Here is a 15,640-nt window from a genome sequence, read left to right on the forward strand (position 1 = left end):
ACCTCTACCCTAGCCCCCAAAACCCTCACCGCTAAACGTAACCCCACCCCGTAACCTCTACCCTAGCCCCCAAAACCCTCACTGCTAAACGTAACCCCACCCCGTAACCTCTACCCTAGCCCCCAAAACCCTCACTGCTAAACGTAACCCCACCCCGTAACCTCTACCCTAGCCCCCAAAACCCTCAACGCTAAACGTAACCCCACCCCGTAACCTCTACCCTAGCCCCCAAAACCCTCAACGCTAAACGTAACCCCACCCCGTAACCTCTACCCTAGCCCCCAAAACCCTCACCACTAAACGTAACCCCACCCCGTAACCTCTACCCTAGCCCCCAAAACCCTCACCGCTAAACGTAACCCCACCCCGTAACCTCTACCTTAGCCCCCAAAACCCTCACCGCTAAACGTAACCCCACCCCGTAACCTCTACCCTAGCCCCCAAAACCCTCACTGCTAAACGTAACCCCACCCCGTAACCTCTACCCTAGCCCCCAAAACCCTCACTGCTAAACGTAACCCCACCTCGTAACCTCTACCCTAGCCCCCAAAACCCTCACTGCTAAACGTAACCCCACCCCGTAACCTCTACCCTAGCCCCCAAAACCCTCAACGCTAAACGTAACCCCACCCCGTAACCTCTACCCTAGCCCCCAAAACCCTCACCACTAAACGTAACCCCACCCCGTAATCTCTACCCTAGCCCCCAAAACCCTCACTGCTAAACGTAACCCCACCCCGTAACCTCTACCCTAGCCCCCAAAACCCTCAACGCTAAACGTAACCCCACCCCGTAACCTCTACCCTAGCCCCCAAAACCCTCACCACTAAACGTAACCCCACCCCGTAACCTCTACCCTAGCCCCCAAAACCCTCACCGCTAAACGTAACCCCACCCCGTAACCTCTACCCTAGCCCCCAAAACCCTCAACGCTAAACGTAACCCCACCCCGTAACCTCTACCCTAGCCCCCAAAACCCTCACCGCTAAACGTAACCCCACCCCGTAACCTCTACCCTAGCCCCCAAAACCCTCACTGCTAAACGTAACCCCACCCCTTAACCTCTACCCTAGCCCCCAAAACCCTCACTGCTAAACGTAACCCCACCCCGTAACCTCTACCCTAGCCCCCAAAACCCTCACTGCTAAACGTAACCCCACCCCGTAACCTCTACCCTAGCCCCCACAACCCTCACTGCTAAACGTAACCCCACCCCGTAACCTCTACCCTAATCCCCAAAACCCTCACTGCTAAACGTAACCCCACCCCGTAACCTCTACCCTAGCCCCCAAAACCCTCACTGCTAAACGTAACCCCACCCCGTAACCTCTACCCTAGCCCCCAAAACCCTCAACGCTAAACGTAACCCCACCCCGTAACCTCTATCCTAGCCCCCAAAACCCTCACCACTAAACGTAACCCCACCCCGTAACCTCTACCCTAGCCCCCAAAACCCTCACCGCTAAACGTAACCCCACCCCGTAACCTCTACCCTAGTCCCCAAAACCCTCACTGCTAAACGTAACCCCACCCCGTAACCTCTACCCTAGCCCCCAAAACCCTCACTGCTAAACGTAACCCCACCCCGTAACCTCTACCCTAGCCCCCAAAACCCTCACTGCTAAACGTAACCCCACCCCGTAACCTCTACCCTAGCCCCCAAAACCCTCACTGCTAAACGTAACCCCACCCTGTAACCTCTACCCTAGCCCCCAAAACCCTCACCGCTAAACGTAACCCCACCCCTTAACCTCTACCCTAGCCCCCAAAACCCTCACCGCTAAACGTAACCCTTAAGCTTAAAAGAGCATTTGAACAAATTCAGGACCTGAAACAAGACCCGACTCTTCAAGAAGGTGATTGTTTTCCTACCTTTTCAGGACATTCAGGTGAATTGTCAGGACATCGGGTCCCGATGATATAGGAAAACAAGTGAGTAAACTATTTTTTTTATGAGTGAACTTGCGGCCCTGGTTGGATAGCTCAGAGAAAGCGTTTGCTCATCTCTATCCATCTACTCTCTACTCCACTCTGTCTGAGCATCCTCCTCTGAGAGCCCCTGTTGCATGGCGTCCTCACCGTGACACCCTCCTTAGTCCATGGGTTACACACACACACAGTGACGCACACAACCGTAGTCAAGCCCTGATTAGCGTTGCAATCCTCCTCCATGCTAAATGATAATGTGACACGGCGCTAATTACAGGGATCTGGGTGAAGAGAGATCATCAATGATGCCTGCTTAACCACAGCCACACCCCTGTCTCTCTCTCTCTCCCTCCAATTCAATCCAAAAAAGGGCTTCATTGGCATGGCAAACATAATGTTTACATTGCCAAATTAAGTCATCGCTCTCCTGTGTATTGTAGATCCCAGTACATATCTGGGAGAAAATACATAGTATTGAGTGGTGTTGTCAACCCTCTAGAGGCCTGGATGCTGGTGGTGGCTGTTTGACGACAGGCACTCCCGGTGGCTCCCTCCCCCTGGCACGGCACCCCACCGCCCCTCAGCCTGATGGAGACAGGCAGCAGTATCAGGGAGGGGGGGGGGGAATCAGATATGGTAGTAGCGGCAGAGAAGAAGCATGCTGTGCTGTTTGCTTTTACCCGGAGGCCGGGGGTGTTGGGACCGGAAATAGGTGGGGTGGTGGATGTTATGAATGAATCGGAGGGTCTACTGTGTGTTTAGTGTGTGTAAGGTACGTGTATTGTGTGTGTAGGTACTACGCGGCGTTTCCCTGTCCCCCTGCTCCTCCTTTCTCCTCTCTTCCTCTCCTCACCTGGTCCATGTTTTCAGCGAGCCTCCTCCCTCCTCCTGTTCCCGCTCATGGTACAGAATCACCGGCGTCTCCTTGGCCCCCTTTCGGCGTTCTTGGCTCAGTATTCCCAACTGCGATCCTCCTCTCCTCAAATAGGCAAGGCAGCCAAGCAGCGGGCGGCGGCGACCCTCTGGAGAGGCATGATTCTCCTTCTCCCTCCTCTCTGTGGCTCTGACAGCCGGTGTTTATCCTGCCAGTCTCTCCTCTCTTGTCCTTCCTCGGTCGTCTGTCGTTCTGCTTGTTTCCGTGGAGCTGCGGGGGGAAACAGGGCGTGTGTGGAATCTACACCTCTCTCACTGATAGCAGAATTGCACAGGGAGAGGTCTCCCGCTCTCTTTCTCTCTTTCACTCGCCTCGACTCCCCCTCTGTTGCTGCCCCCTTCCTCCTCTTCCCTCCCTCCTCTTTCTCTCCACTTCCCTCCTCCTTCCCATCTCCCCTCCCCCTCTCGCTGTAGCGACACAGAGCCAGAATGAGCAAATGAGAGAGTAGGAGGGAGGGGGGCGAGAGAGGAGTGAGGGAAAGGGGTTGGTCGGGCCAAACCATGTGACTCCCGGTAGAGGTCTGAGGAACCCTCTGCCAGCTGTCCGGCTAATGCCTCTGTGAAAACCAAAGTTGCAATAGAATACACCAACCAGAGGTCTCCTGGTACAAAACCATTGGCAGGATTTATGACCCACTGCAAGGAGGGGGGGGGGGGGCATGCTGGGACATGTAGTCCTGGTACCGTGATTGGGGGAAAGGGGAGAGCAGGGGAGGGCTACAGGGATCCCTGTGCCCCTTTAAGGAATGCATGCTTTTCATGGTGCTTCCCTCACAAGTGTTTGGTGATGCATTGACCACATACAGACAAGGGAAAGTAAAACTGTTATTCTACAGGACATGTGAATATACACAAACATGTAAACACAGAGGAAAACACGGTCATCCTTGGTCAGTCAGGAAAAACGCATCTTCTATAGTTTCCCTCCCCTCTCAGCCTGTGCTGAGGGAAACTCCCCCCACCACCCATCAACAACAGGAACTGGACAACTCACCGAAGGCTATGGCTAAACTTAAACACAAACGCTCGCTCTCTCTCTCTCTCTCTCTCTCTCTCTCTCTCTCTCTCTCTCCTTTCTTTCTCTACTTCTTTTTCTTTCTCTGCTCTGTCTATCCTCTGTCTAGCTCCCTCCCCTTCCCTCTCCTCTATTGTATTACCACTCCCTCCTCCTCTTCCCCCCACTGCTTTATCCCCGCACCCCTCACCCTTCTCTCTCAATTCAATTCAAGGGCTTTATAGGCATGGGAGACATATGTCAACATTGCCAAAGCAAGTGAAGTAGATAATAAACAAAAGTGACATAAACAAAACATTTTTTTAACTGAATGAACAAAAGTTCTCTCTCTCTCTCTCTCTCTCTCTGTCTCTCTTGTGATCATACTATGCATCAATTTGTATGCCAAACTCCACATTTTCTCTGTCAGCCACAACACTGCATGAAACACATGTATAGCCCACTCAATCATCCTACACATAAAAACACCATGGGCTAATCTGGTAAGCAGGGGGAATCCACGGTCTGTCCACATCTGAAAAACAAAACCGCCACCTGTTCTGGCTTATTCTGATTCAACTGACACATAACATAGCTGTGACATGCTGCCTGGGTTACTGTGTGATAGATATTATGCTAGCTAGGGGTGAGCCGTAGGGCCTAGGGGGTGAGCCGAGGGGACTAGGGGGTGAGCCGAGGGGACTAGGGGGTGAGAGTAGGGGACTAGGGGGTGAGCCGAGGGGACTAGGGGGTGAGCCGAGGGGACTAGGGGGTGAGCGTAGGGGACTAGGGGGTGAGAGTAGGGGACTAGGGTGTGAGAGTAGGGGACTAGGGGGTGAGCCGAGGGGACTAGGGGGTGAGCCGAGGGGACTAGGGGGTGAGCCGAGGGGACTAGGGGGTGAGAGTAGGGGACTAGGGGGTGAGAGTAGGGGACTAGGGGGTGAGAGTAGGGGACTAGGGGGTGAGAGTAGGGGAGACAACGTTTGGGGGGCATCAAACAGCATTTTAAAAAGATGTGGTCTACTTTCTATTTGTCTTGGTTATTTGTCTTTGTATGGAAGGGTGGATTGTCTGTAATGCTTCTCTCTCTCTCTCTCTCTCTACCTTCTTTATCCCCATGAACAACGTCCACAGTGTTTGGAGAGCCTCAATTTCATTTGATCTTGCCATTCCAATATTCCTGTTTGAACTGAGAAGTGTGTGTGTGTGTGTGTGTGTGAGCTCCAGCCTTTCTTAGATAGAACAGCGGGGGGTATTGTTGCAGTGAGAGTGATAGATTATATTATCAGCGGTGGAATGCAGAATATTTGGCAAGAGTGGGACTGGCTGGGCATGGACATGTCAGGGAGAAACTATAGTACTGGCTGGGCATGGACATGTCAGGGAGAAACTATAGTACTGGCTGGGCATGGACATGTCAGGGAGAAACTATAGTACTGGCTGGGCATGGACATGTCAGGGAGAAACTATAGTACTGGCTGGGCATGGACATGTCAGGGAGAAACTATAGTACTGGCTGGGCATGGACATGTCAGGGAGAAACTATAGTACTGGCTGAGCATGGACATGTCAGGCAGAAACTATAGTACTGGCTGGGCATGGACATGTCAGGGAGAAACTATAGTACTGGCTGAGCATGGACATGTCATGGAGAAACTATAGTACTGGCTGGGCATGGACATGTCAGGGAGAAACTATAGTACTGGCTGAGCATGGACATGTCAGGGAGAAACTATAGTACTGGCTGAGCATCGACATGTCAGGGAGTAACTTTAGTACTGGCTGAGCATGGACATGTCAGGGAGAAACTATAGTACTGGCTGAGCATCGACATGTCAGGGAGAAACTATAGTACTGGCTGAGCATCGACATGTCAGGGAGTAACTTTAGTACTGGCTGAGCATGGACATGTCAGGGAGAAACTATAGTACTGGCTGAGCATCGACATGTCAGGGAGTAACTTTAGTACTGGCTGAGCATCGACATGTCAGGGAGAAACTATAGTACTGGCTGAGCATGGACATGTCAGGGAGAAACTATAGTACTGGCTGAGCATCGACATGTCAGGGAGTAACTTTAGTACTGGCTGAGCATGGACATGTCAGGGAGAAACTATAGTACTGGCTGAGCATGGACATGTCAGGGAGAAACTTTAGTACTGGCTGAGCATCGACATGTCAGGGAGAAACTATAGTACTGGCTGGGCATGGACATGTCAGGGAGAAACTATAGTACTGGCTGGGCATGGACATGTCAGGGAGAAACTATAGTACTGGCTGAGCATGGACATGTCAGGGAGAAACTATAGTACTGGCTGAGCATGGACATGTCAGGGAGAAACTATAGTACTGGCTGAGCATCGACATGTCAGGGAGAAACTATAGTACTGGCTGAGCATGGACATGTCAGGGAGAAACTATAGTACTGGCTGGGCATGGACATGTCAGGGAGAAACTATAGTACTGGCTGAGCATCGACATGTCAGGGAGCAACTATAGTACTGGCTGAGCATGGACATGTCAGGGAGAAACTATAGTACTGGCTGAGCATGGACATGTCAGGGAGAAACTATAGTACTGGCTGGGCATGGACATGTCAGGGAGAAACTATAGTACTGGCTGAGCATGGACATGTCAGGGAGAAACTATAGTACTGGCTGAGCATCGACATGTCAGGGAGAAACTATAGTACTGGCTGAGCATCAACATGTCAGGGAGAAACTATAGTACTGGCTGAGCATGGACATGTCAGGGAGAAACTATAGTACTGGCTGGGCATGGACATGTCAGGGAGAAACTATAGTACTGGCTGAAGGAGGCAGGGGGGGGGGGGGGGGGGGGGGCACCAGGGCAAAGAATATACCTTTATTGGGCTAAAAGCTGATCATGTAGTTTGAGAGGAAGACAAGGGTGCTGCAAGCAGGGGATCAAACCATCCAGAACAAAAATGCTAATAAATATCCAAGATTATAATCTAATGGAAATGTAGTATACCCCCTCAATATGCAACAATACAGCCTTTAAAACTCATTGACCTTGTGTAAAATTAGGGATGACGATTCTAGGGAAGATTCTAGAGACTCTCAGTCCTGTGGGGTGATTTCTGACCGTCACCATCTTCTGTTGAATAGACGGATAAAATTAGAGCTACAACAACCAAGATAATATTGCCTTCCTTCAACAAGAGTTATAATTATGTAATGATTGTGTCCAAATTGGGAAATAGAAGCACCAATGCCATTAAGCAATAATGTTACCACCAATCAAAAGATGGAATTACAGTAGAAAAATATGGCATCAGAGCAGGGGAATTTTGATCTTCTTAGACCTCTTTGACATACTCATAGTTTTCAATTGGCTCTAACTGACGCAGTATTATCATGGAATAATTATCTATGATTACATTGACTTCGATTTGTATGGTTATGTATTATCTGAGAAGAGTGTGACACCTAGTGGATACTTCGGGTATTGCATTAAACCTGTCTAGGTGGTGAATGTTGAACTCAATTGTTTTTATATGGGCCTATAATTCGGGCTGGTGACATAAAAAGCCCAATCTACCGAATTTCTGCAATATCTGAATATACATTCTGGTTTAACATTGCATTTGAAATGTATCCAAATATGGTATTATCATCTTGGGTGCCATTGTCATGCTAGGCCAATACATGAATTTGAACTCTGGTTGACTTTTTCCACATTTTGTTGCGTTACAGCCTTATTCTAAAATTGATTATATCGTTTTTCCCCCTCATCAATCTGCACACAATACCCCATAATAATCGAAAGCAGGTTTTTAGAGATTTGTGCACATTTATAAAAAATATATATATAAAAAATGAAATATCACATTTACATACAGTACAAGTCAAAAGTTTGGACACATATTCATTCATGGATTTTTCTTTATCTTTACTATTTTCTACATTGTACAAAACTATGAAATAACACATATGGAATCATGTGGTCACCAAAAAAGTGTTTCTTCAATGGAGGCACTCTTTGCCTTGATGACAGCTTTGCTGGGTCTCAATGGACCAGCTTCATGACGTAGTCACTGGAATGCATTTCAATTAACAGGTGTGTCTGATTAAAAGTTAATTTGTGGAATTTCTTTCCTTCTTAATTTGAAGCAATCAGTTGTGTGGTGACAAGGTAGGGGTGATATACAGATTATGGCAAGACTAGGTCAAACAAAAGAAGAGAAACGACAGTCCATCATTACTTTAAGACAGGAAGGTCAGTCAATCAGGAACATGTCCAGAACTTTCAGTTTCTTCAAGTGCAGCCGCAAAAATCATCAATCGCTATGACGAAACTAGCTCTCATGAGGACCGCCACAGGAAAGGAAGACCCAGAGTGACATCTGCTGCAGAGGATAAGTCCATTGGAGTTAATTGCACCTCAGATTGCAGCCCAAGTAAATGCTTCACAGACACATCTCAACATCAACTGTTCAAAGGAGACTGCATGAATCAGGCCTTCATGGTCGAATTGCTGCAAGGTAACCACTACTAAAGGACACCAATAATAAGAAGAGACTTGCTTGGGCCAAGAAACATGAGCAATGGACATTAGACCAGTGGGAATCTGTCCTTTGGTCTTATGAGTCCAAATTTGAGATTTTTGGTTCTAACCGTTGTGCCTTTCGAGACGTAGAGTAGGTGAACGGATGATCTCCGCATGTGTGGTTCCCACCGTGAAGCATGGAGGGGGTGGTGTGATGGTGTGGGGGTGCTTTACTGGTGACACGGTCCGTGATTTATTTAGAATTCAAGGCACACTTAACCAGCATGGCTACCACAGCATTTTGCGCCATCTCATCTGGTTTGCGCTTAGTGGGACTAGCAATTGTTTTTCAACAGAACAATGACTCAACACACCTCCGGCTGTGTAAGGGCTATTTGACCAAGAAGGAGAGTGATGGAGTGCTGCATCAGATGACCTGGCCTCCACAACCACCTGACCTCAACCCAATTGAAATGGTTTGGGATGAGTTGGACCAATTTGTGAAGTAAAAGCAGCCAACAAGTGCTCAGTATATGTGGGAACTCCTTCAAGACCTCTGGGAAAGCATTCCAGGTGAAACTGGTTGAGAGAATGCCAAGAGTGTGCAAAGCTGTCATCAAGGCAAAAGGTGGCTACTTTGAAAAATCTCATCTCAAATACAGTGCCTTGCGAAAGTATTCGGCCCCCTTGAACTTTGCGACCTTTTGCCACATTTCAGGCTTCAAACATAAAGATATAAAACTGTATTTTTTGTGAAGAATCAACAACAAGTGGGACACAATCATGAAGTGGAACAACATTTATTGGATATTTCAAACTTTTTTAACAAATCAAAAACTGAAAAATTGGGCTTGCAAAATTATTCAGCCCCCTTAAGTTAATACTTTGTAGCGCCACCTTTTGCTGCGATTACAGCTGTAAGTCGCTTGGGGTATGTCTCTATCAGTTTTGCACATCGAGAGACTGACATTTTTTCCCATTCCTCCTTGCAAAACAGCTCGAGCTCAGTGAGGTTGGATGGAGAGCATTTGTGAACAGCAGTTTTCAGTTCTTTCCACAGATTCTCGATTGGATTCAGGTCTGGACTTTGACTTGGCCATTCTAACACCTGGATATGTTTATTTTTGAACCATTCCATTGTAGATTTTGCTTTATGTTTTGGATCATTGTCTTGTTGGAAGACAAATCTCCGTCCCAGTCTCAAGTCTTTTGCAGACTCCATCAGGTTTTCTTCCAAAATGGTCCTGTATTTGGCTCCATCCATCTTCCCATCAATTTTAACCATCTTCCCTGTCCCTGCTGAAGAAAAGCAGGCCCAAACCATGATGCTGCCACCACCATGTTTGACAGTGGGGATGGTGTGTTCAGGGTGATGAGCTGTGTTGCTTTTACGCCAAACATAACGTTTTGCATTGTTGCCAAAAAGTTCAATTTTGGTTTCATCTGACCAGAGCACCTTCTTCCACATGTTTGGTGTGTCTCCCAGGTGGCTTGTGGCAAACTTTAAACAACACTTTTTATGGATATCTTTAAGAAATGTCTTTCTTCTTGCCACTCTTCCATAAAGGCCAGATTTGTGCAATATACGACTGATTGTTGTCCTATGGACAGAGTCTCCCACCTCAGCTGTAGATCTCTGCAGTTCATCCAGAGTGATCATGGGCCTCTTGGCTGCATCTCTGATCAGTATTCTCCTTGTATGAGCTGAAAGTTTAGAGGGACGGCCAGGTCTTGGTAGATTTGCAGTGGTATGATACTCCTTCCATTTCAATATTATCGCTTGCACAGTGCTCCTTGGGATGTTTAAAGCTTGGGAAATCTTTTTGTATCCAAATCCGGCTTTAAACTTCTTCACAACAGTATCTCGGACCTGCCTGGTGTGTTCCTTGTTCTTCATGATGCTCTCTGCGCTTTTAACGGACCTCTGAGACTATCACAGTGCAGGTGCATTTATACGGAGACTTGATTACACACAGGTGGATTGTATTTATCATCATTAGTCATTTAGGTCAACATTGGATCATTCAGAGATCCTCACTGAACTTCTGGAGAGAGTTTGCTGCACTGAAAGTAAAGGGGCTGAATAATTTTGCACGCACAATTTTTCAGTTTTTGATTTGTTAAAAAAGTTTGAAATATCCAATAAATGTCGTTCCACTTCATGATTGTGTCCCACTTGTTGTTGATTCTTCACAAAAAAATACAGTTTTATATCTTTATGTTTGAAGCCTGAAATGTGGCAAAAGGTTGCAAAGTTCAAGGGGGCATAATACTTTCGAAAGGCACTGTATATTTTCCACTCCCGCGCTGTCTTGGCTGTGTGCTTAGGGTCGTTATCCTGTTGGATGGTGAACCATCACCCCAGTCTGAGGTCCTGAGTGCTCTGGAGCAGGTTTTCATCAAGGATCTCTGTACTTTGCTCCGTTCATCTTTCCCTTGATCCTGACTAGTCTCCCAGTCCCTGCCGCTGAAAAACATCCCTACAACATGATAATGTCCCCCCCTATGCTTCACCATAGGGATGGTGCCAGGTTTCCTCCAGATGTGACGCTTGGCATTCAGGCCAAAGAGTTCAATCTTGGTTTAATCAGACCAGAGAATCTTGTTTCTCCTTTAGGTGCCTTTTGGCAAACTCCAATTGGGCAGTCATGTGCCTTTTACTGAGGAGTGGCTTACGTCTGGCCACTCTACAATAAAGGCCTGATTGGTGGAGTAAATTTCATATGAAATTCTTATGAATTTCAGTGATCTTTTATTTCAGCTCATGAAACATGGGACCAACACTTTACATATTGTGTTTATATTGCGGTTGCGATTGGATTTACATGAGCTAACCACAAGATGTCGCCAGCACCACAAATAACAGTTGCACTGCCTACGTGGCAGGATCTGTCGTCATTAACTGTGCAGCATTTCAGCTCACACAATGCCTGTGTGAAATACCTAGATAGGTGAGAACACATTCCCATCCACCATGTTGATGCTACCTGTCCTGTGTTTTCAGATCAGTACAAATGAAGGAGAGGAGACAAAGAGAGAAGGCCACTATAAGACTATTGGGATATATCCCACCCATTGAGTGATAATCCCTCATTTCCAGACCATGGCCTATGAGGTCCGGAATACTGCTGGTTTTCTCTTTAACTGATAATGAATTGCACCCATATGGTGTCCCAGATTTAAACCAGTCCAAAATTAGAGGGGAAGAATGAAAAGAAGCAGTAGAACTGGCTTCAAGGTCCAAATTTGGATTTGAAGACCGTATATCATCTATAGTATACTGCTATTATGTATTGTCTGTCTGTCTGTCTGTCTGTGTGTGAACCAGTTCTGATAAACCTTGAGTGCCAATGCCATTAAAACGGACGGATGAGGGAGTGGGGGATGAGAGGGGGATAAGTGGGTGGGAGAAGGGGATGATAAATGTGCTTATTGTTTGTTAAAAAAGTTGAAACGTGATTTCCTTCAAGAGAACTGGATTGCCTAAATAACATTAAAGGGAAAGTTCACCCATATTATAAAATTACATATTGATTTCCTTATCTTGTAAGCAGTCTTTGGACAAGGTATGACAGCAATCCACGCTTTGTCGTCTTTAAGTAACTTTGTTGAGTTACACAATACATGTTTAGATACTGAGGCAAACAGCAGGGCTGTGGAGTGAACCCGGGTCGCTAGCGTGAAAGGTAAACACCCTATACATCGTGCCAATGACGTTAATCCACTTTGTGAGAATTGTAACATGGTTCATATAGGGAGGATCCCTACACTGCCCCTTTCCAAACAGGAAAGCAAGTCCCCATGCTTCAACTAGTCAGCCCCCTAACATGCCCGCTACCCCACTTCTGACACCAATGTAGCAAACTACAGGGCAAGGAAGTGAATCTGGGTTGCTGGCGTGAAACGTAAACATCCTACGCATCGGGCCAATAGGGTTAACCCACTTGGTCAGAAATGTAATGTCGCTCATATAGTGCGGATCGCTACAATACTTTAACACTTTAGGATGAGGGGGAGGGGATCATTGATATTGATACCCAGAGTGAAAGAGCTGCGAATTCACCTGTGATGGCTCAGGTCTACCACAACCTCTCCTACTGGGCGCGTTCCTCTGCTCAGGCGTTGCTGACGCCTTACAGATCTTATGAAGCCTGGATTGGTATGTTATCAGCTAACCACATCACGTTATAGGAATCTGTCAGTCGATAGCACAGTCGATGACGTGACACGCAACCATTGGTTGATTCATGCAACGTCTTTGTTAGAAAGCGCAAGCAGGTACCACAGCATTTTAGGCAGCAATTGTTAAAAATGTGATGATGTATAAAGTGGGATGGGGTGCAGCATGCTCAGGGGAGGACCAAGAGGTCGAACACACACGTCTATTCAGGGCTGCGTTAAGTATGAAAAAACGGTGTGAAGCGTTCAATTAAATGGAAGTGGTACTGTTCTAAATTATCAGTTCAAAAATGGGGGGGGTTGGGTTGTGGGTTGAACGTTTTGGGGAAACGTTTTGCTCAGTATAAACAGTCCCGCAACGTAGCAAACGTTTAATCAAACTGAACGGGCCCCTGGACTGGGCTCCTATCCAGTGTTTCCAGATTGACAGTGAGTGCTAACACCAGTGGATGATATTTAGGGGAGAACGGCTAATAATGGCCGGACAGGAGCGAATGGAATGGCATAAAATACATGGAAACTATGTGTTTACTGTATTTGATACCGTTCAAATGATTCTGCTCCAGCATTACCACAAGCCAAACAACAAAAAATGATATAAGTATAAAAACGACCCTGCCATCTAACCCTACACTCATTAATAACTCAATTCCACTATTTAAACCTATCTGTTCTTAGCCCAGGCCAACGGAGGACGAGACACCACCACTCAAGACACCCTGCAACTCTTCTGAAGTCAAATCTCCTTCACCCAAATACTTCTCAGCGATTTTACGTTCCATCCCTGCGGTAGTTGACAACCATTGCTATAAACGCTAAGAAGCCACACTTATATCACTCGTTGGCCTATACCTCTGTGCTGACACAGATCTGCTGCTCACACGGATCCTCTCAGGATCTCTCACCTTTGACCAATTTTCCTCTACTTTCTTCACTGCCTCAGCATCGGACACCCTCTGCACCACTCTAACCCTGGTAACCCGCAACCTGCCTCTCTGTCACCGGACACTTCTCATCCTCAGCACCATAGGCACGCCTACATTTAACACATAGAGCTTCTTTCGCACAATACTACGTATTCCTTTGTCTCACGCTCTTCGGAAAACACTTCTCACCCCTAGGAACCTCCCTCCCACACACTGCTGCCACATGCCCATAAGCTTGACACCTGTAACAACATAATGGAATTGGCACAAAAGCTCATACGGGATAACTGAAATATTCTAACATCACTTTGTAGGGCAAAGACTCAACATCAAAACACACGCCGCTCTGTCTGCGTCCCACCAAACGACGAGCATCACAAACACCGGGAATCTTCCCCTTCATCTGGTCCACCTTCACATTTACTGCTACCCCAGCAATCACTCCTTTCAATGACACCATGTTCTTGAGGGGAAAACAAGTCACTGCTCTTGTCCCCATTTGTGTGGCCGCTCCCTGTGACCGACAGAAACACAAACAATTATCCCAAACCCACCTCCGGTTACCTTCACTGACTCCACAGCACCCAATTACGTTTTCACCCAACCTGAAACCACATGTCGATCAGCCAGAAGGTGGGTGTCTACTTTCTCCAAAAATAACAGTCTGGTTCATCCTTGGGAGCAATTTCCAAACGCCTGAAGGTGCTACGTTCATCTGTACAAACAATAGTATGCAAGTAGAAACGCCATGGGACCATGCAGCCGTAATACCGCTCAGGAGACACGTTCTGTCTCCTAGAGATAAACGTACTTTGGTGCGAAAAGTGCAAATCAATCCCAGAACAGCAGCAAAGGACCCTGTGAAGATGCTGGAGGAAACCGGTATAAAAGTATCTATATCCACAGTAAAACAAGTCCTTTATCGACTTAACCTGAAAGGCCGCTCAGCAAGGAAGAAGCCACTGCTCCAAAACTGCCATAAAAAAGCCAGAGTACGGATTGCAACTGCACATGGGGACAAAGATTGTACTTTTTGAGAAATATCCTCTGGTCTGATGAAACAAAAATAGAACTGTTTGGCCATAATGACCATCGTTATGTTTGGAGGAAAAGGGGGAGGCTTGCAAGCCGAATAGCACAATCCCAACCGTGAAGAACGGGGGTGGCAGCATCATGTTGTGACGGTGCTTTGCTGCAGGAGGGACTGGTGCACTTCACAAATTAGATGGAATCACGAGGAGAGCAAATTATGTGGCTATATTGAAGTAACATCTCAAGACATCAGGCAGGAAGTTAAAGCTTGGTCGCAAATGCGTCTTCCAAATGGACAATGACCCCAAGCATACTTCCAAAGTTGTGGCAAAATGGCTTAAGGAGAACAAAGTCAAGGTATTGGAGTGGCCATCACAAAGCCCTGACCTCAATCCCATAGAAAATGTGTGGGCAGAACTGAAAAAGCATGTGTGAGCAAGGAGGACTACAAACCTGACTCAGTTACACCAGCTCTGTCAGGAGGAATGGGCCAAAACTCATCCAACTTATTGTGGGAAGCTTGTGGAAGGCTACCTGAAACGTTTGACCCAAGTTAAACAATTTAAAGGCAATGCTACCAAATACTAATTGAGTGTATGAACTTCTGACCCACTGGGAATGTGCAGAAAGAAATGAAAGCTGAAATAAATCACTCTCTATTATTTTGACATTTCACATTCTTAAAATAAAGTGGAGATCTTAACTGACCTAAGACAAGGAATGATTACTAGGTTTAAATGTCAGGAATTGTGAAAAACTGAGTTTAAATGTATTTGGCTAAATTGTATGTAAACTTCCAACTTCAACTCTACCTAGGTATTTCTCGGATGTCACTTTTTCAACGGATAAGCCACCAGATGTGGCCATGCTAACCTTCTCTGGCTGAGTGCGAGCTCTGGTAAAGGTAATTCATTTTGTTTTATGTACATTCAAGACCAGTTTAAGACTGTAAAGGGAGGAGCAGTCTGGAACTCTTCAACAGCCTGAAACAGAGAAGGCCACATGATTATGACTTTGCTGGTTGCATCCCATTTTCCAAATGATGAATATAAATTGAGAACAACATAGGAGCTAAAATGGGGCACACCTATATTAATCTCAAGAAAGCTAGACTTGTGATTGTCAGTATATACACA

The 15,640-nt window shown here is 46.7% G+C and overlaps 1 protein-coding gene across 4 annotated transcripts in view; it reads right to left on the reverse strand.

Annotated features, from left to right (window-relative positions):
* LOC110485157 (rho GTPase-activating protein 23) overlaps positions 1-3,259 on the reverse strand; it is an 88,273-nt gene extending 85,014 nt beyond the window's left edge. For 2 of the 4 annotated variants that reach the window (XM_090196297.1, XM_090196296.1), the window contains exon 1: positions 2,783-3,259. In XM_090196297.1, the coding sequence (XP_090052423.1) occupies positions 2,783-2,791 (9 nt within the window). In that variant the 5' untranslated portion in view covers positions 2,792-3,259. The remainder of the gene's footprint in view (positions 1-2,782) is intronic. The other 2 variants (XM_090196300.1, XM_036940918.2) reach the window with 1 other exon arrangement.
* Between the last annotated feature and the right edge of the window lie 12,381 nt (positions 3,260-15,640).

This window comes from Oncorhynchus mykiss, chromosome 13, assembly GCF_057628025.1.
Source record: "Oncorhynchus mykiss isolate SJ-2025 chromosome 13, ASM5762802v1, whole genome shotgun sequence".
In the NCBI taxonomy this organism is placed as follows: domain Eukaryota; kingdom Metazoa; phylum Chordata; class Actinopteri; order Salmoniformes; family Salmonidae; genus Oncorhynchus; species Oncorhynchus mykiss.